Source organism: Argiope bruennichi, chromosome 6 (assembly GCF_947563725.1).
Source record: "Argiope bruennichi chromosome 6, qqArgBrue1.1, whole genome shotgun sequence".
NCBI classification, from domain to species: Eukaryota; Metazoa; Arthropoda; class Arachnida; order Araneae; family Araneidae; genus Argiope; species Argiope bruennichi.
The window spans coordinates 103,189,343-103,210,692 of record NC_079156.1 but is presented as its reverse complement, the minus strand read 5'-3'; the positions used below and the strand labels follow the sequence as shown (position 1 = coordinate 103,210,692).

The following is a 21,350-nucleotide window of genomic DNA, read 5'->3' as shown; positions in this document are numbered from 1 at the left end:
TCTCGCATAAATTTGGTCGTAGTGACATATGCCAAATTTCAATCTCTGAACTCAAAGAGTTGAATTTTCTTGTCCACAGACAGACAGATATAATGCCAAAAATATGTTTCAACTCTTTGAGTTTAGAGATTGAAATTTGGCATATGTCATTACGACCAAATTTATGCGAGAAAACTTCAAGAACACTACTTCCACTGGTTTATATATATATATATAACCCAAAGCGTTTGAATTTTCTTGTCCACAGGCCGGCAGATATAATGCCAAAAATATGTTTCTCGAACTAATGAAATTAGGTTGTTATCTTATGATTACAATTGTAATTTTGTGTCAGATTTTAATGTTAATCAACTTGAAAAAAGTCATCCAAAATACATATTCTTGCGATAGATTCAGTAAAAATGCTAGATTCACACCACATATCTATATTCAGTAACCATCGTTCATCAACGCCATATAGGTGAATACTATCGTTCAGCAATGCTATACAAGTGAATGCCATAAGTTAATAGCAGCTTTACCCACAGTCTCCAATTATATGTTGCTGGAGGAGGATAAGAATTTTACTGGAGAGTATGCGAGAAACTTTCAGGAAGATTACTCCCAAAGGTTTATATCTATATTCAGTGATATATATTCAACTTTCAGGAAGATTACTCAAACTGGTTTATATCTATATTCAATGATATATATTCAACTTTCAGGAAGATTACTCAAACTGGTTTATATCTATATTCAATGATATATATTCAACTTTCAGGAATATTACTCAAACTGGCTTATATCTATATTCAATGATATATAGATATTCAACGATATATATTCAACTTTCAGGAAAATCACTCCCACTAGTTTATATCTATATTCAATGATATATATTCAACTTTCAGGAAAATTACTCCCACTGGTTTATATCAATATTCATTGATATATAGATATTCAATGATATATATTCAACTTTCAGGAAGATTACACCCACTGGTTTATATCTATATTCATTGATATATAGATATTCAATGATATATATTCAACTTTCAGGAAGATTACTCCCACTGGTTTATATCTATATTCAATGATATATAGATATTCAATGATATATATTCAACTTTCAGGAAGATTACACCCACTGATTTATATCTATATTCAATTATATATATTCAACTTTCAGGAAGATTACTCCCACTGGTTTATATCTATATTCAATGATATATATATAGATAAACATAATTTTGCATTTGCATGGTTGAAAAGAAGAAACTTTAGAAATTTGAACTTCGATTTCATCACGGCAGTCATATTATGAGCAGAAGAAAAAGTGATAAGAATTGCGTCATTCTACATTGCGATATAAAAGCAAAAGTGACCGAAATGTTTCCCTTCAGCAGTTTTACTTTGAGATTCTTATAGGCATTTCTTCATCACATGTCGATTTAGGCAAGGGAATCTTAGATATCTCTGAAAGGTATGCGTAAATGTTAAAGGATTTTTTATCCTTTCGTTCCTCGTGTGGGAACCACGGAGTCAGTAGTTTTGTTAAGCACTTGTTAGAAATAAGGAAATAAAAAATGGGAATTGGATCAGGAAATAAGAGAAAATATTAGAATAAATTTAACATGGGATAATTTAAGATAAAAATTAGAGCAAAAATTTTTAGAGCCACGTGCTTTCACAATTTAATTTTTCATCTATAGATATTTGATAAAAATATATTTTAAGCTTTTTAAGTAATAAAAGTAATATTTTGTATTTTTAAGTAGTTAAACACATTCAGTTAAGAAATAAAAGTATGTTCCAAAAGCCTTTTACATTATTATTATTTACTACCTTTCAGTCCTTAATAGAAATATTTTTTTATAAATCATTATTTCGTAATTAACATGATACCTTGTTATCACTTTTGTTATCAATACCAGATGGCGCCATGCATGCGAAATCAAAATTTAATGAAATTAGATTAATAATAATCGATTGACTTATAATTAAGTTCCAGAAAGATTAAAATATTATATTGTCATCAGAAAAACACAACTGTATAAAATCTGAGAATTCTGGAACATCAGAAATAAGAGAAAAAATCGAGTACAAAAATGTTATCTCTATAAACATGAAATAAATCTAGATAAATAAAAATTCATAAAAGCAAATCAGAAGAGAAAAGGAATTTTGTGAAGGGATATCCGAATTCCATAATAGATAAATGTTTCTTTTTAATTCCAGAAATGATAAATGTGAAAGTTGTGATAAAGTGCCATAAAATTGCAACTGTTTAAGATAAGGATTTTTTTAAAGGCATCTTGGACATGATATTAGTCGAACATAAAAAAAGTTTGTATCAAATAATATTAACATCAAACATTATTATCTGTATAAAAAATTATCAAATTTACGATCTATTTATTTACTGTTTCAGACAAGTAGCTTTGAATATGAAGGGCCATAATTCACAAAATGATAACATTTTTATGCAGTGGAAAAACCAAGAATTTCGATATCTTATAATTTTTAAGATTAAAATCATCAATTGAATTAATCTTACTACTTTAATCATTAAAAAAATACTATTATTCGAAATATAAAATAATGAAAAAATGCATGTTGATTTTAATTTTAATTTCTTATTTTTTATATTATTATAACTAAGAGCACACTAGTGAAATATTTTTCATTAGGTTCATTTTGAAAATTCTCATGTTTTTCATCGAATTATATGTCATAATGCATTCATATTTTTATTGCAAAGCTAAAATGTTTAACTAAAATTCTAAACTAAATGTCATGATTATATCTTGGGATATTTTAAACCGATATAATTGTGATATGGAAAAAGTCCGAATTGATGAAAACATAGAAAATAAGTTATTTAAAACTGAAATTTACCCACTCATTCATGTAAAGTTTATGTGAGGCATATAATAAATAAATAAGTGAAATTATTCCATTTAAAATAAAATATCTTGTGCTGACTTTAAAATTAGTTTTGATCATGATAATAGAATATTTCTGGTTAAAAGAGGTTTAACACAAAAAATTATTGAAAATATTCACAAACTTTATATATATTAGTAATATAGCTCATATTAGTTAAAAGTTTTACAATATCAGAATTAAAAATTTCAGCACGATAAAAAAATATATCAATACATTTCTATTAATCAAATACTACATTAAAAATGTGATGAGTACTGGCCCAAGAAACTCTTCAAGCAAAATTGAAAGAAATATTATTCATTTTGTCATTCCATACATCGTCATCTTCCTATGAGCTAGAAGTCAGACTTCTGCCCTCGGGTGCTCAAGGGTCTTTACCCTCGGAAGCTACTGCAAACCCTTTCCGTGGTAACGCGGACACGACATCATCATCATCATCATTCCATACATCAATCATTTCAGTTTCCCCCTTAATACTAAACTCAATGAAGTCACATGGTAATTTGAAGAGAGATGTCTATACTTCGAATTCTTACAACGAAGTCAAAACAAAATAACCTTTATTGAACTTCAAAATTAAATTGTATCGATTACCTATTATAGCATTCATTAATAATAAATGAGATATGCTGCATGTTTATAGTTTTATTCTTAGCTACTCATTCTTTATACTTATTCCTTATGACAGAACATGAAAAACACAATGGTACCGATATGATAATTTGAAAACAAAGGTGTCCATTTTATTCCTTTTAAACTACCAGGTCATCCTCCAAACAATCTTCGTTTACCTTCAAAATTCAAGGTTAATTTGTATAGAGTATTTGTATCTATTAGTTATTATAGCTTTCATTATGGATAAGAGAGATATTTTGCTTATTTATCTTTTTATTCTTATTTAGTCATTCTTTAGTCTTCTTCTTTATGACAAGATCACAAGGTCACCGTCAAAAAAATCTTCGTTTACTTTCAAAATTTGAGGTTAATTTGTATCTGTTAGTTATTATAGCTTTCATTATAGATAAGTGAGATAAGCTGCATATTTATATTTTTTATTAATCATTCTTTCTCGGAAACAAAGCACAAAAACACAATAGAATAATACAATAATTTAAAGACAGAGATGTCAGCTCTTCATCGTCTGACCATGTGTATTTTTATTAGGTCAACTCCGAATTTCTTTAATTTAAAAACTGAAATTTAATTTTTGCCTAATAATGTTTTGCAGCTTTCAATGTATTAAGTGCTTGCGTGTCTTTTGATCATTTTTTCACTTTGAAAAGGCATTCATTGAGGAAAAATTGGTACAATATATATCAATCAAAATATTTTCTATCATTTTCTACAACTTTTTCCCATTTTCGTCCAATAAGTCTTGCAACTGATTGTCTTCGATTTTTTTTTTTTTTTTTTAGACCGTTCTTTGTCATTGACTTCGAAATCACCGCTTTTAAATCTTTGAAACCAAAACGGACAATTGGGATAATTGGGATATGACGGAACAGTATCGCCCTAAGTTTTTAAAAGTGTTTGATGGGCTTCTGCAGCAGATTTCTTCAAACCAAACAAAAAAAAAATCAATGAATGTCGAAAATACAATTTGGAGCGTCCCGTGATTGGGGTTTTAATAAGTAACTGAATAAATCAAAATAAACTCAGTGGCACGACAGCCCATGAGGGCCAAGGCCTATAGTGCCCATATCTGCTTTCCTGACTGACGACCCTGGGGGGCAAGGCATATATTCCGGTAAGATTGTCAGCGTAAGGCGGAAACCCCAGTGTTTAAGTCCCCAAGCATGCTTGGTCCTCAGTTTATCGACCCACTGAAGGGATGAAAGACCGAGTCGACCTTGCCCAGCCAGAGGATCGAACCTTGGACCTGTGCTTTGAGTAATTGAATAACTCAATAACATTAAATGGAAAATTTTCAAAACGATAACATTAAAATAATTGATAAAACCTAAAACCATTGTTGTTTTTATACATACTTCGCATGTTTATTAATAACTGTCGCTGATTAAAATACATTCAAGCACCTAATAGATAAGTGGGATATGCTAAATATTTATATTGTTATTTTTCGTCAATCATTCTTTAAAGTATAAGTGTGACATCAAGATTATTTTTATCCATAACCCTCCCATCGGATAACTAATATTTAATAACTAATTCTGAAGAATGGATCATCCCAATGGATAACTAATTCTTCCAAACCCTAAAGTAAATCAATCTGCATCCTCTTTTTTGTCGTAAACTACAAATCAATAGCATGGATTTGACTATAATAACAATGCTTCAACCACTTCGTTAAAATTCAACTGTAAAATTCGTGATTGAATAGAGAAACCAATGTCCACTTACCCTGACCCTTGCTTCGGTGAGGTTTGTCCACATGGCAATCTCTTCCCTGGTGGACATGTCTGGATACCTGTTCCGTGCGAAGGTGGCTTCCAGCTCCTGCAGCTGCTGGCTGGTGAAGTGGGTCCTCTGTCGCCGCTGTCGTTTCTTCTTCTTCGGGTCGTCGTCCGCCGAGTTATCGGCGGGGGAGTCGGCCGTCGCGCCGCTTTGGCTCGGCTTCTCGTGGAGGGAGGAACCGTCTGCGGACAGAGGGATGCAAGTCAATGGAAGGGGAGGTACTTCTCAACATGTTATAGATACATTATTATGGGATTAACCCGTTGCGCTCGGAAAGATAACTCGATGCATAATTATTCACTTAATGAATGGACTGTTTATTATACCAAAAAATAAATACATGCAACTGTTTTTAAGTTGAGTTTCCTTGAAAAATGAATCTACATCTTTTTAACATTCTGTAGACATTTTTAATAATTAGAATGAAATAAATAAATTAATTAAATGTCAAAATAATGCACTGTCTCGAATGGTGACTGAGTGAAGACACTCAGTGCAAAGGGTTAAAGAAGAACAGGATTTTTAAGTTTTGAGTAACAAGTCTAAATAGTAACGATTGGGATCGCGAAAGCATTGGTAATGATTGCTTTTTCAAAATTTTACAGCGGTGATCAGAAATAATTTATAAAACATGAAATGTAATCAAATAATTGCTGTGTTTCTAATTTGCTAATTTTTCAGTGTGTTTTATCATTTTGTACAGATCTATACTTAAAATCGCACGAAGAAATTTTGATTTAAATCTGGTTTGCAGGGGGGATGAGGGGCGATGGAAAAGGAATTGCGAGGGAAAGTTCATGAGTTTTCTAAATATATTTTTTTTATATTCCTCTCTTGGTACTAATATTGAGAAATTTTTGTTTAAAAGTCCATTACTGGCTATTTCTTGAAGTTGTGTCAAATTGTATCAAATAAATGTTGAGTTTATATCTCATGAGAGTTTCTCGGTTTATTTTATCATCTTTTATAAATATATACTTGAGAAGGAAATAAAAAATGTATGATCATAAACAAGAAATAATAAACATTTTTTATAAATTTATAGAATAAAGAAATTTTAATACAAATCGAGTTGTAAAGTATATTAATAGATTAATAATCCCTTAAATAAATAATAGTTAGGCATGCATTTCTTCAAATTCTATTAAATTGTATCAAATAATTCCAGTGCTTGTAATTCCCCAAAATTTCAGTGTGTTTTATTCTTTTGTAGAGATATATACTATAAATCGCGAAAACAAATTTTGATACAAAATCGAAGTACATTAACAGATTAATAACACATAAAATAGATAATAGTTATACATATTTCTTAAAATTCTATCAAATTGTATTAAATAATTGTAATACCTATAGTTCACTAAGATTTCAGTGTGTTTTATCCTTTTGTATAGATATATGCTTGAAATCGCAAAAGCAAATTTTAATTCAGAATCGAAGTATATATAGCACGTTAATAGAATACTAATCCATTAAATAGATAATAATTAGACTGTATTTTTTTGGAATTCCATCACATTTTATTAAATAATTGCAATGCCTATAGTTCACAAAGATTTCTATGTGCTTTATCCTTTTGTAAAAATATATACTTGAAATTACAAAAACAAATTATGATACAAAAATGTTTTGTACATTAATAGATTAATAATCCTTTAAATAGATAATATACACATATTTCTTGAAATTCTATCAAATTGTATTAAATAATTACAATGCTTACAGTTCTCTAAAATTTCAGTGTGTTTTACCCTTTTATATAAATAAATACTTGAAATCGCAAAAGCAAATTTTGATTCAAAATCCGGCAATGGGAATTTGGAGTTGGGGGGAGGGAGGAATTGCGAACTTTAAGAAGTTTTCTGAGAGTATTACTTTTATTATATCGTGTGGATTCTGAAAATGGGTAATTTTTATTTAATAATCGTGATCAAATACGTTTTACTGTAACCGCCATTTTAATCAATAAACATTCTTTATAAAATTCACACAATTGCAAAATATTGGAATCGAATATTTGATTGATTTGTATTATTCTTCTATTGCAACAAAACTTTTGAAAATGTACTTTTAAAATAAATATTATTTTATCCTTTTAAAATAAATATTATTTTATCCTTTTAAAATAAATATTATTTTATCACTTTGTATAATTGTATATTTGAGATAGCATTAAGAAGTCTTGCATCAAATTCGGACTCGAAGAATATATTTTTTGGTGAGGGATTGAAATGGAGTTCCAAAGGGGGGGGGGGATATTAAGAGGCTTTTCATTGACATAATGTTTGCTCTATCTTTTTTTGATATTGAATCGCGTAATTTTTTTAGTTGGCCATTCTTTAATATTTGGCGTATTTTATATTGAATCGCGTAATTTTTTTAGTTGGCCATTCTTTAATATTTGGCGTATTTTATATTGAATCGCGTAATTTTTTTAGTTGGCCATTCTTTAATATTTGGCGTATTTTATATTGAATCGCGTAATTTTTTTTAGTTGGCCATTCTTTAATATTTGGCGTATTTTATATTGAATCGCGTAATTTTTTTAGTTGGCCATTCTTTAATATTTGGCGTATTTTATATTGAATCGCGTAATTTTTTTAGTTGGCCATTCTTTAATATTTGGCGTATTTTATATTGAAATGGCGTATTTTATATTGAAATCAACAAACTTTCTTTGCAAAAATAACTGGTGTACTATATTTTGCAATCGAGTATATTTTGTAACTTCTTTCATTTCTATTGTATTGTTATTGTAATGAGATTTTTTAAAATGCACTTAACGGTTTTTATTCTAAAAATTTCTTATATATTATGTTAGTATTAAGAGAAACAGAGCAAGCAAATATGGATCATGATAAAAATAATTATAAATTACTTTTTTTTATTTTATTTATTTATTATTTATTTATTTATTTTGTTTTCGATGTACAAACTCATTGTGTGCCAACAAGTATAACACAAGGCTTACAGATGTAAGTCAGTACACAATTGACAGTAGAATAAATTTCAAATATAAGGATACAGGCAGAAATGCAAAGAAAGAAGAAAGAAACATGGGGGAGGGGGAAACCAGTAGATACACAAACAAAAGCAAAATGAAACAAAATTGCTCACACAGAAACAGAAAGATTTGCATAATAAATTATAATTATTTTAAATATAATATTCTATAATTTAATTTATAATTATCAAACAATATAAAATTATGAATAATTCAAATTAAAGGTCTAATTTTAAAAGCTTAAAACTATATTATTAATATATTTGAAGGATCATATATATAATAGAATTATTAATATATATTGTCATTAAAATATATACTACTTTGATCAAAAGATATGGATATATTATTATTAATCAAAAAGTATCAATTTATTGGTCAATACGTATTAATCTTCTTCAAAATAATTTCTGCCGATCGAATTGCACTTCTACCATCATTTCACCAATCTTCAAAATAGATTTCAAAGTCACTTACGCGAAATCCTTTCAGGGCACATAGCAAATTTTTTCCTATTGCAACTATTGATACAAAAAAAAAAAAAAAAATTATCTCAAAGAAATAATTTCAAATGTGTAAATAAGAAAAAAGTCATATAGCTCCTGTTAGTTGAAAACGGAGCTTTTGAAATCATATTTGTTGAGTTTTTGCAAAAATTCAAAAATACTAATGTATTAAAACTGTAATAAAGCGTATTATCGTGATGCAAAACTCATGGTTATCTTGCTACAGTTGAGGTCGCTTAAGCATAGGAACTGATTATCAAATTATATCACTAAGTATTAATTCTCTGATATGATCAACATCGTGATAATAAGATAAAGTGAATGGTTTACTAGAGGGTGATTCAACAGTGACTTTCTCATTACTCTTATTTTCTTCAAACATTTTATGCAATTTGAATATTGTTTTTGCCAAACAGTTCCTTTTAAAGACTTTTGCAACATTTTGATTATTTTATAGCAACAATTACATAGCGGAAACAAATTTCAATGTGCATTCTTTATTCAATTACATTCACCATTTCGAAAAATTATTGAAGACAAAATTCTTATCGCTTTAAAAAGCAAAATTATTTTCAGATGATATATGAATTCAAATATAATATGATGTTTTATATAAATCATGAAAACTTTCCGTGAAAGTTTACAAATTATTTCTTTTATCTGATATCAGGCTAGCGTCTAATATGGGATACTTCTACCCCTTGAACTTCTTTACTCCATACTTCTATGTTGAGAACGGCGACAACTACCGTCGAAAATCTGGTGTCTAGATATACTAGAAGGAACATGCGTTGCTCACTGTAAGATAGGTTACAGCGTCAACTGGCGGCAAACAATGAAGTTCGCATTCTCAAAAACGATACAAGGTACAAGAAAAAAGAAAGGTTAATTGGAAAAGAACGTCTCCAATTTAATATGAAAAGACACCTTGTGGGTAATAATGCTAAGAATAAAACGTAGAAAGCGGGCATTTGTTTAGTCGGAGAAAAGATCACCTTTAAAACAGTTTCGACACGACAGCCGCTCATCATTTTAAACACCGAAAATAATAACATCTGCTGCTAACTAATTGTTTTGTTTCATTTTTAACACTATTTTGAAAAAAAGAGTATTGGAAAACAAATGTACATTTTACACTTCTTTTCTTAGCAATATTATTACTTTCAAAGAGACTTTTTGTATTAAATCGAAACGCTCTGCAATTCTGTAACTGAATTTTTTCCAATATCTTGTATTCTTTTTGAGATAGGAACACTAACTTTGTTGCTGGCCACCAGGTGACGCTGCCATTGGCTTCACCGTATAGGGTGTCACTTTACAATACCATTCACCAAGTTTATAGCAATAGTTTTAGCCATTCTCAAAATAACGAGGAGTAAAAGGACTTCAATGGAACATATTTTAAATGAAGCATTTTTCCGGTACCTTCTAATCACAGTAGTATTTATTACATGAACAGCAGTATTTGTTACATAAATTTGGATTCGTTTGTAAAATTGCCGAAATTAATTTTTTAATTTTTGACATTTTTTTTAATATAATTTGAATTTTAGCGTTTAAAACTTTCAAAAATACGAAAAAAAAAATAACGATTTTGAAATTATGTCAATTTATGCATGCCTATGTGAATATAGTAAATCAAGAAAGTTTTGTAATAAAGCTGGATTGAATAACGTCGTTTGTATTAATCCTCCCTCTTAAAAAAAACCGAGATACAATCAAACTTTTGCCATTCTTGATAATTAATATTTCCTTAAAATTATTTCCTATTTAGATCTTAGTTATGATAAGCAGCATGCAATAATCTCCGAGAATTTTATAAAACTATCGTAAGCAAATCAAACCAGTCCTTTGAAGAAAAAGGCCACTAACAACGAAATTCTATTAATTAAAATTTTCCCTTTAAATAGTTTGTATTTCATATAATTTTCATTCCAAACAATTTTTAAGCGAAATCTTGCTTTAGAGCGTAATGTATATGTTTAAATTAAATTAAGACACCTTATCTTTTTCTTGTATTTGAAAAAATTAATTGCCTTATTCGAAATTATGATGTGGATTTTCTTATGACTAATTTGTCACGCCGAGAAACTCTTAAACTTGTTCTCGTAGCGGTTGTCATACGCATGCAATTTAGTATGTAATAGTTAAATTGTTTATTTGTTCATAAAATTCTTTAATTAGAAGAATTTTCTTCCTAAACATACAAATGATACATTTGAAATGCGTTTTACTTCTTAATATTTTCTCATTTTTTTTAATGAAAATACTTGAACTTTAGTATGGTTGATATATTACTTAATTTGCATTAAAAAACGCTAACAATTTCGAAAAAGAAGAGAATATCCGTGAATAAATTAACAAATGTAAAGAATTCTACATCATACAAATACACAGTATAATGTTAAACACCCAATATAATTCAAAATTTACACATACTAAAATCATCCAAGTAATTTTGAAAATATAAATAATCATGGCAATTTTTTATCTTAAAGTTTCTTAAAAATTTATGTCAAAAATTTTGAATTAATTGTAATTTATGTTACCGTGAATATATAATCAAAATTATATTAATATACATATAAACTAACTATAATATATTAAACTATTATTATATAACTAAAACTATTATATATAACTAAACTATTATTAATATATATATAAACTAATATATTTAGCCTCTGAAAATTATAATTAATGCATTCTAATATGTATGTTTGATTGATTGACTGTGTGTGTGTGTGTGTGTGTGTGTGTGTGTGTGTGTGTGTGTGTGTGTGTGTGTGTGTGTGTGTGTGTGTGTGTGTGTGTGTGTGTATGTGTGTTAAAAGACAGTTTTTCGTGATATGCAGCTTTTCATTATTTCTCTAAGAGGAGCACAGTCATGATTCAACTCGCCTTATTCATACATGGCATCTTAAGAAGTTAGTATTTAACTTACAATGTATTTCTGCTCTCTTGTTTAGCTCTTATGGCATATATGGCATCTTAAGAAGTTAATACTTGCAATGTATTTCATTCTGCTCTCTTGTTTAGAAGAGAACAAAGATCCCATTTGGCATTTTTAAGAAATCGGATTTTAAAATGGTTTGCCGTTCTTAAATACACCGTTAACAGTACCAGGACAATGATTCTATTTGATTTATTCTTATTATATGAAGTTTAAAACTAATATGACATAGCATTTTAACCCACAGCAAATGTCATTGATTATTTTAAGTATGTTATGAAGTTGGAATTTCCGATGTTTTGCCCATTTTGCTTCCCCAAATAGAAAAGCGGTGACAATTCTTTTTGGAATTTAAAAAAACAAAAAGCATTTAAAGTTAATATAGAATGTACTTCTTTGATATTCTTGACATAGGCACAGGACAAAGAATCTATAGATGAACGTTCTTCATAGTTAATGTTCCGATTTTATTTAGTCTTATGCATCTCTACGATACTCCTAAAATAGAAATAAGATAAAATTTTAGTTTGTCTTGTTCCTATTGTCCACTTTAAGAATTTGGAACTTATCCTGAAGTTTATTTCTTCGACATTCCTAAATAGGCAGAAGGTAAAGAGCCTATTAGCTTGGTTTCAAAAAATTGGATTTTATAAAAGATTTGCAACTAATTTCCATTTCAATGATTGCAATGATTTGTTCCGATGAAAGAAGAAAACAAAGATTGTCTTGTTCTCATTTGGCATTTACATGATATAACATGGATTGCAAGTTGTTTTAATTTTCATTAATTGCAACTTAGCATGATTTCCATGTCTTTGACATCTTCGAAAGAGAAATTAACGTTAGGATATACAGTACACCCCATAGTATCCGGCCTAGTACGGAAACCGGATATTCGGGAGTGTACTGTATTCTTCCTTTCTAGTTCTGCCATTGGGAACTTGAAGATAGTACCTGGACCAAGTGGCAGAAGCAAAAACAACAATAAAAATTTGAAAATTATTGCTAGATTATTATTCATACGCCGTTCTCAAAATATCCTCAACATCATAAATCATACCGATGAAACCTAATGGGGAAAAATTTACCATTTCAAAACCATCTTCCCGTTGACTTTCCCGGACTCGATGAAGTACGAGCTCTGTTGTCCGGCCGCATCCATAAGAGACACGGAATCCGGCAAAGGGAGTCATTATGCGTGATCTATAGAGAATCATACTTCTAAAAGGCCCCATTTGTATTCGCTTTAATTTATTGCTCCCCGCTCCCCAAGAAAATGGGGGTGGGTTCTTTGAGGGTGGCGGTAGGACAGCATCTTGAGATGCGGAGAAGAGAATGAGAGCCACAAGAGGAACGGAGAGGGTTGCTATGGTGACGGGCGTAGATGAAATTTGGGGGTTGCGCGAATTGAAAATGCCCCCCTTTTTGAGAAGAATAAGCTAGGAGAGTGGTGTCGTTCGGGTTTATTTCGTAAGGCTGGTGGGGGCTTCATTGGACAGCCCCCTTCCCCCGTCGTTTTCGAATAAAAAGGAGCCAAGAGTAGGAAAGAAGGCAGAGGAAGATCTTTGAAGGAGGGGATCTTCCTTCCCCAAAAGATGGCAACTGCGCTGTGATTTTGAAAAATACATGGAATTTTACATCCTATTTTATTAAAGGGAAAGTCCGTTGAAAGATGTATATTTATATGTTTTGTAAGCACTTTTTATCACTTTCTGCGCTCTTAATATTAAGTAATTGTATAATTAGAAATCCACTTATAATTTTCAATCAGATTGGAACTACTTTTATTCTATTTTATAATTACTTATAAGATAATAAACATAATATCGAATTTGATCATCCATTTAACAAAATAATACATTTCATATAAAATATTAAATTGCTTTTTTAAAAACCCGAATATACAGGAAAAAGAAAGTTCAAATATTATGGAAGTCTCTACCATGCTAATTTGTTGAATTTTAAAAAAAATGAATTGTTTAATTAAAATGATACATATGTCAATCATACTTATGTCTGAATGTTAAAAAAAATAGATGTATGAACAAAATAAAAATAATAATAAAATTATGATTAAAGGAAAATGTGAAATGTAAAAGCAAATTTTGTATTTGTGTTTTAATGCTCCATTTTGTTAATTATACAAGTTTGTAACTAAAGTATTCCACCAATATTTGAATAAAATTTTCAAAAATATGCTGAAAAATGGCAAATAAAAATAAATATTCTCTATTAATTAAATTTCGAAGAAGATTTTATTCTAAAACTGCAAAAGAAACGATTTTTTGCCATAAAAAATTTTTTCCCTTAAACTATAGCTATTTTGGTATTTCGCGAATTCTTTTTTCTCAAGTGCTGATTTAAAAAAGTATTCTAATAGAATTCAGTAAAGGAATTTATTATTTCTCATGAATTTTGAATGATTTTTTTTTTCTTTTCATTAAAAATTGAATTACATTTGTATAAATATTACTGTAAAAATTCTAATTACCATAATAACTATAAACCAATCCTATTCACATAAATTAAAATGAATTATTTATATAATTGAAATATGTTACATATGTTGTAAGATTTATTTATACCTTAAAAAGGAATTTTAAGGACATTTATATTTTAAGAGAACAAGTGTGTTATTAAAATTTATAACAGAAAAAAGTAATATACATTTAAAAATATAAAACTATTTCTTTTAATAAAACACAAATTTTATCATTTTAGGAGTTATTTACAGCATATCAGTAGAGGCTTATAATTTTTATCAGATCTTATTAATCCGTTTTTCACACTCACATAAAATAATTATAAAAAAATAAATAATCTCAGTTTTGCTTTCTATGCGTGGATAAAAATTTAACAATAATAAAAAATAAACATATGTAAAATATAAATAAATCAATAATAGAATAATCAATTTCATGGTAAATGAAAATAAGCAAATCAATTTTTTCTCCTATGTCATGTAAAAAAAATAAAGAAAGGGAATCATTTTTAAGAAAATAATAACATCTAAATTAAATGAAACAATTATCAAGATGTATCCCTTTTCCGTCATGTGACTACAAATACATTGAAAAGAAAAGATTTTATATATCGGAATGAGAAATTTTAGATTTGAAACAATTTGAGTGAGCCGTACTGAAATAGCTATAAAGTTTATCACTGCATCTGGTTAAATAGTCCAGAACAAAGACTTAACGTGCATAAAATAATTTACATATTTCAAAATAATTTAGTTTGAAATGAAAATAATCAATATTCTACTTAAAGAAATTGCATGTTTTAAATGGAAGTTTTTCAATTTCGTGGATCTCATCATACAAAAACTGAAAAACCGGATATGATGTAATCCATTAATGATGTAGACGCTCGTAGCTTTGAATGCCTTATCAATTTAAAATGTCAACATTTTAACATAATTATTAACATGATTTTTAACATATTTTAACATGATTTTTAACATAATTATTAACATTTAATTATCGTTTATAGTTATAGCAAGATTTGCAGAGAAAAGGATAAATTATTTGAAACTGTCTATTTTTTAATGCTCTTTTTTTTTAATGTCATAGACGATCTGCATAAATTTGCAGCACACGCAACACTGCAAAGAGTATCCATATTTATGAAATCCATCAAAGTTATTAACACTTTATGGATATTTATGCCTTTACAGAAACTTTATTCTGCATTTAAATTTGGTTAATTTCAATGCTATTTATTCAAATTTGTCAGCAAAATGATTTTTTTAAATACTTGAAATCACTATCAACAAAATTTTAAAATATCGTCTGTGATTCTAATTTTTTTATCAATTTGAAATTAAAGATAAAAAATTAAGATTATTATATTAATAAATCAAAACTAAAAAATATTTTTATTCCGGATTTTTTTTTTCGTTAATTAAGTGACTCCGAATCTTATACCGATTATATCTATTTTTTCCCCTTTACGTGGTTCTATTTCCAATTAAAAAATAAATTTAAAAATTTTACTTTTTGAAAAAAAAAATGGGTTTATTATATGTGAATTGTATTACATATTTTGAAAGTTTGTTGTACAATTACTGTATTGAAATGCTGCATGTTGTTATATATTACAATTACTCATTTGTTAAAATTGATAACTTTTAAATCATCAACCATTTTAATTTTATAATTATTATTACTTCATTAAAATATTTACTTTTATTTTATCATATTATATTTACTAAAGTTGCTAAATATAAAAAAAATATATTTCTCCTACCATTTTTAACTTCAAAATTATTGTGTTCTTTTGCTACACTTGCTTTTAGGCCCAGGTTTTCGTCGATCAAACATTTCGATAAATAGATTTCTATATGTATTCCTGCCAACTTCGTATAAATCAAGTTTTACAGCCATTAAATATATCAAAAGTCTAATTTTGGAATTAAAAATTTGTTTTACAAAATTTAACTATCACAGTAACGCAGGCATTAATAAAACATAAAAGCATTTAAGTATTTGCAAACAATTTAGTTTTAGTATGTTTTACTAATTCTCGCTTTACTATTTAGTAGTTGAAATAACATTACATAGCTTTGACTAATGTCTCATAGTAAATAAGCAAAATATCGTGTTCTATTTCATTTTGAGAAATATTCAATCGTATTACTATAATTGCTCTAAACGATGCCCATTTTTACTTATTCCACAAACTACTCCCATTGAAGTAGTTAGTACTTAAACCAAATAGTTACATGACATCCATTCCAATTCCCTCTTTACTTAATCCAAAATGATTATAGAACAGACAATGCCGTTAAAATTAAAAGAAAGAAAGAAACAAAGAAAAGAAAAAAGCGAACACAATTCTATCGTCCATATCAACTTTCAATCCCAAACCCCATCTTCAAAACTTTCCCGAAACTTAATTTTTAAAGCCTCAACGATTTCAAGAGAAATCCCTCACAGCATATTACAACCCCACGAATAGCTTCCGACGGTCTGCCATCTTGGCTGCTTCATCGCAGTAATTGACAAAATAAAACGAGGCGTTCTAATCCAAGCTAAAGCTCATTAAAGTTTTAATTACCTAACCAGAAGGATTTGACATAATCTAGACTTAGGATTTGGGCTCTCGATACTTTTTTTTCCTTACTACTTCAGTTGGGGTAGTACGATGTGAGGAAGATTATGTTTAAGTGCCTATGTTGTTTATTGAGTTGGAGAATATGGATAGTTCGTGGTAATAATTGGGCTCACTGTAGTTCTTTTAAATTAGCCTCGGGTGTGTATTTTGCAGGAGGTTGTGTTTAAAATTTTGTTTGTCTGAAGGAAGAGGAATTTCATTTGTGGAAGCGGCCCAAATCTGTTTTTCGCCGACATAGTTGCGTGTTTCCGACAAAAGACATTAGGTTAAAATCTGCTACAAAATAATATGTTCGAAAATTGTTTATTCGGATTATTATTCGAATTACTTTACATAAATGGATTATAGTTGCAATGATTATTATGATAATAATAGTAAATCATATATTGGAAACTAAAATATCGGCCTTTTATACAAAAAATAAAATTCTAACAACAAATTAATTTTTCCAGTTTCTTTATATTTTTTATGAAGATTTGAAATAATATTGATATAAAACATTTAGAAAAACTAAAGGAAAACTTTGGAAAGTACCTAATAAAACTATCTAGTATTTAGTATTTCTAAAAGTTAGAGAAACGCATTTAGAAACATTCAATTTCGCACATCAAAAAGAAAAACTCTAGGAAGATCTGCTAAAAAAATGGCAAATTTAGAAAACTGGGTGTTTTTATTTTTTCAAACTTTCGAAAACAATATATATTAATCTATTTCTATATAACAATATATATATATATTTCTATAAAAAAATGTATATTAATCTATTTTCTTAAACAATAGGTTAATATATTACAGGATCCCAAATTGGAATTGTTATTATAATAACTATCATAATAATGATAATGAATATACTGTCAAGATATTTTGTACTTATGAAGGATATTTTAAATTAAAAATCTAGACAAGTCAATTCTTCCAATTTCTTTATTTTAATTGTTTTACTTTTTAAAATTTTTCCATATATTATTTAAAATATTGATACAAGCATTTAAAAAACTCGAAGAATACTTTGGAAAAAAACTGGTTTAAGAAGTTTCGGAAATTTAAGAGACATATTTAAAACAACACTAGAAAATATCCAATTAAAAGCTTTTAAAGAATTAAAAAAAATAAGAAAGCTGTTTATTCGAGCTTTCTTAAGCTTTAGGTTATGATCCCAAACGATATCGAATAATTGAAATCATTACAGGCAGGCATCATTTATTGGAATCTAAAATTTTGTTATCTTTTGCAATAGGTAGGATTCTTTGAGATAAATAGCAAAACAAATTAATTCTTTTAATCCCTTTTGCTTTAATTCTTTTTATGTTCTTTAATCTTTTAAAACATTTTAAATCATCTTAATATAAAAAGCTATATAGAAAAACTATATAAAAATGCTAGATGTTTAATTAAAATCTGTAGAAGCGCAGAAAATTTTCACTTTTTTACCTTTTCAATAAGGCTTCTTAAACTCCACATAACACCAAATAATTGTTATCATAATAATAATACCAATAATAATAGCATCAAATAATTGTTATCATAATAATAATACCAATAATAATAGCATCAAAAATTGTTTTCATAATAATAATAATACCAATAATAATAGCATCAAATAATTGTTATCATAATAGTAATACCAATACTAATAGCATCAAATAATTGTTATCATAATAATAATACCAATAATAATAGTATCAAATAATTGTTATCATAATAAAAATACCAATACTAATAGCATCAAATGATTGTTATCATAATAATACCAATAATAATAGCATCAAATAATTGTTATCATAATAATAATGCCAATGATAATAGGATTAAATAATTGCTATCATAATAATGATGAATCATGCAATTCAATAAAAAATACTAAAGTTTTGTAAGTAGGAAAAATGTTTACGATTAACAGGAAAACAAATTAATTCTTTTAATTTCTCCGCTTTAATTCTTCTAAATGTTTTGAACAATATTGGTATCAATAATTTAAAAAAAATTAGAAAAATTCTAGATATCTAGGTAAAATACGCTAAAAAGTAATGAATCGAACAAAGAAATATAAATCCTTTTTATGCTAATTTTTTTTAATTTATATGTTTGACTCTAAATTCCAATAAAAAAATGGAATTATAAAGAATATCATTAAAATAACATTTCATCATAAATTGAAATTTAAAATACTTAGCCTTTTTATTGCGATATTATTTGCATCGATCGAATTCTTTAAAATAAACAACAAAGCAATTTCCCTTGCTATGGTTTCTTTACTTTTTGTTAACGGTTTGAAAAATTTCAATGCGAAATATATCAATTAAATTAGAAAAACTTGAGAAAAGCTCTTTAAAAAGTGTAGGAAAAGACGTTTGAAAAATTTAAAGAAATGCATTCAGAAAAATAAGAGAAAAACAAAGTTGACATCGGATTATATTAAAAAGTAGGAAATTTAGAAAACTTTTTCTTCAATGTTTTTCGGAATATTTCAAATGATTCGAAAAGGCGTAAGATAATCGGAATATTAATTATAATTAACCCTTTTCATTCGGATGATGACTCGCAATCATTATTCAAGACGGTTTATCATTTTGAAGTTTTATTTATATAAATTTGATTGTTAAAAATAACTGCGGAGTAGTAAGAAGATGTACATTAACTAAACGGTAGAATTCAATTTAAAACAATTATATATATTTATTTTTCAAACCAATAAACAAGTCTTTGTATTAGGTGAATAATTGCGCATCGAATTACTTTTCCGAGTGTAAAGAGTTAATATCATGATAATAATAATTAATCAGTCATTAGAATATCAAAATGCTAATATTTTATACATTGTTCGGACTATTTAAGATAAATAGAAATAAAGCATTATTCCTTTAAATTTTTTTTAATTTATACAAATATTTTTAAAAAATTTAACACAAATATAAGATAAAAAAAAGTTTTTTATAATTTCTTTCCATCAAATGCTGCAACATTTGATTATTATGTTTCAATACATATATCTAAGTTTGGTTTGTATTTGTTCTTAGAACAAAAAAAAAGTTGGTTTTAAGACGTTATTATCTTTATTTACTTAATTGAAGCGAATCTAATATCTTTATTACCATGATGATTTTACGACCCATTAATTTGAGAATTTACATCTTTTCGTGAATTTTCTGGAGGTCGGATACTCATTAAACTAATCTAAGTGCAGTTTGTCAAATCGAATAAAACAATGTTAACGAATTAATTCTCTGACAGAAGTTTATTAGATAAATTCATACTGTAAAAGCCGCATAAAAGTTATGATTAAATTCAAACTACCAAAGAACTCCGGTTATCCGAAGCCCGATTATACGAATCCTTAATTCTCTGAATTGATTCTGGGAGAAAAAACAAAGCGAGAAAAATCAAAATTGGGAAAATGAGAGTGAGAACGCGATGAATGGCTTTAATGCACTTTTCTTAACCAAAAGATATTACTTTTAACAAATAAAATAGGTCACATGCATACTGAATTTTTAAAAAACAATTTTATATGTCTGTAATGAGAGCCTTTATGTATGATTTAATGTGCAGCTTCTCTTTTATTTAAATTTTGAAATATTTGCAAATTTTCTTGCTAATGTTAATTCCAAGAATTAATGTTACTTTATTTCGATGATTGATTTCTGTTCAATTTTTAAACTTTATCAAATCGTTCAAGTTTCAGCGTATTAGCTAGATCACCATTTAACCCTTTCTAGAGCCGTGGGAAGTATACTTCCCACCAAATTTATCAATCTTTGCATGAAATTATGTAGGTTGGCATAAGTTCTGACAATTTTTTTTAGTAAGTTAGAAACTTAGATGTTTCAATTCCTTATCTCAGACAAAATGATGTGTCTTGATTAGTTAATTATTAATTAACCAAATTAATTAATGAATCAAATTAAAGTTATCTAATAATCTAAATGAATCCCTTTTCTTATTCTAATTTCAAGCATAAAAATATTTTAACATAATATGACTAGAAAATAATGGCCCTTTAAAGGGTTAATTCGGATAAATGTAATTCTACTTTATATCAATAATGTATGACATAAAATTTTTTTTTTAAATAAACGAGAAAAAAATTCAGAAAAAAATCTGCTATAAAACATAGGCTATATTTATAAATGCGATTTTTTTTATCGATTCATTAACACTACATTTGAATTTTATTTTGCCTTTATATATGCCCAGATTATATAATGGAAAAACATAACTGATAGGCATGCCGAATGAAGCATTTTTACAATAGAGTATAGAACCGTAAATCTATATGGCGACCATTACAGCGAAAGAAGCAAATTAAATCAGTATATCACGAGAAAAAATAAACAGTATGTCTGATTGCACAACTCTTTCACATTTACTTTCTATTGAATGTATTCGAAAAACTGGATAGTCAAAAATCCTCAGAATAGATTTCATTGAA

General features: G+C 27.6%; 1 protein-coding gene across 1 annotated transcript in view; it reads right to left on the bottom strand.

The window, feature by feature from the left end:
* The window catches only part of LOC129972369 (pituitary homeobox x-like), a 93,966-nt gene that overhangs the window by 50,658 nt on the left and 21,958 nt on the right, over positions 1–21,350 (bottom strand). Inside the window, exon 2 of the mRNA XM_056086489.1 lies at positions 5,290–5,525. Coding sequence (XP_055942464.1) covers positions 5,290–5,525 — 236 coding nt within the window. The remainder of the gene's footprint in view (positions 1–5,289; positions 5,526–21,350) is intronic.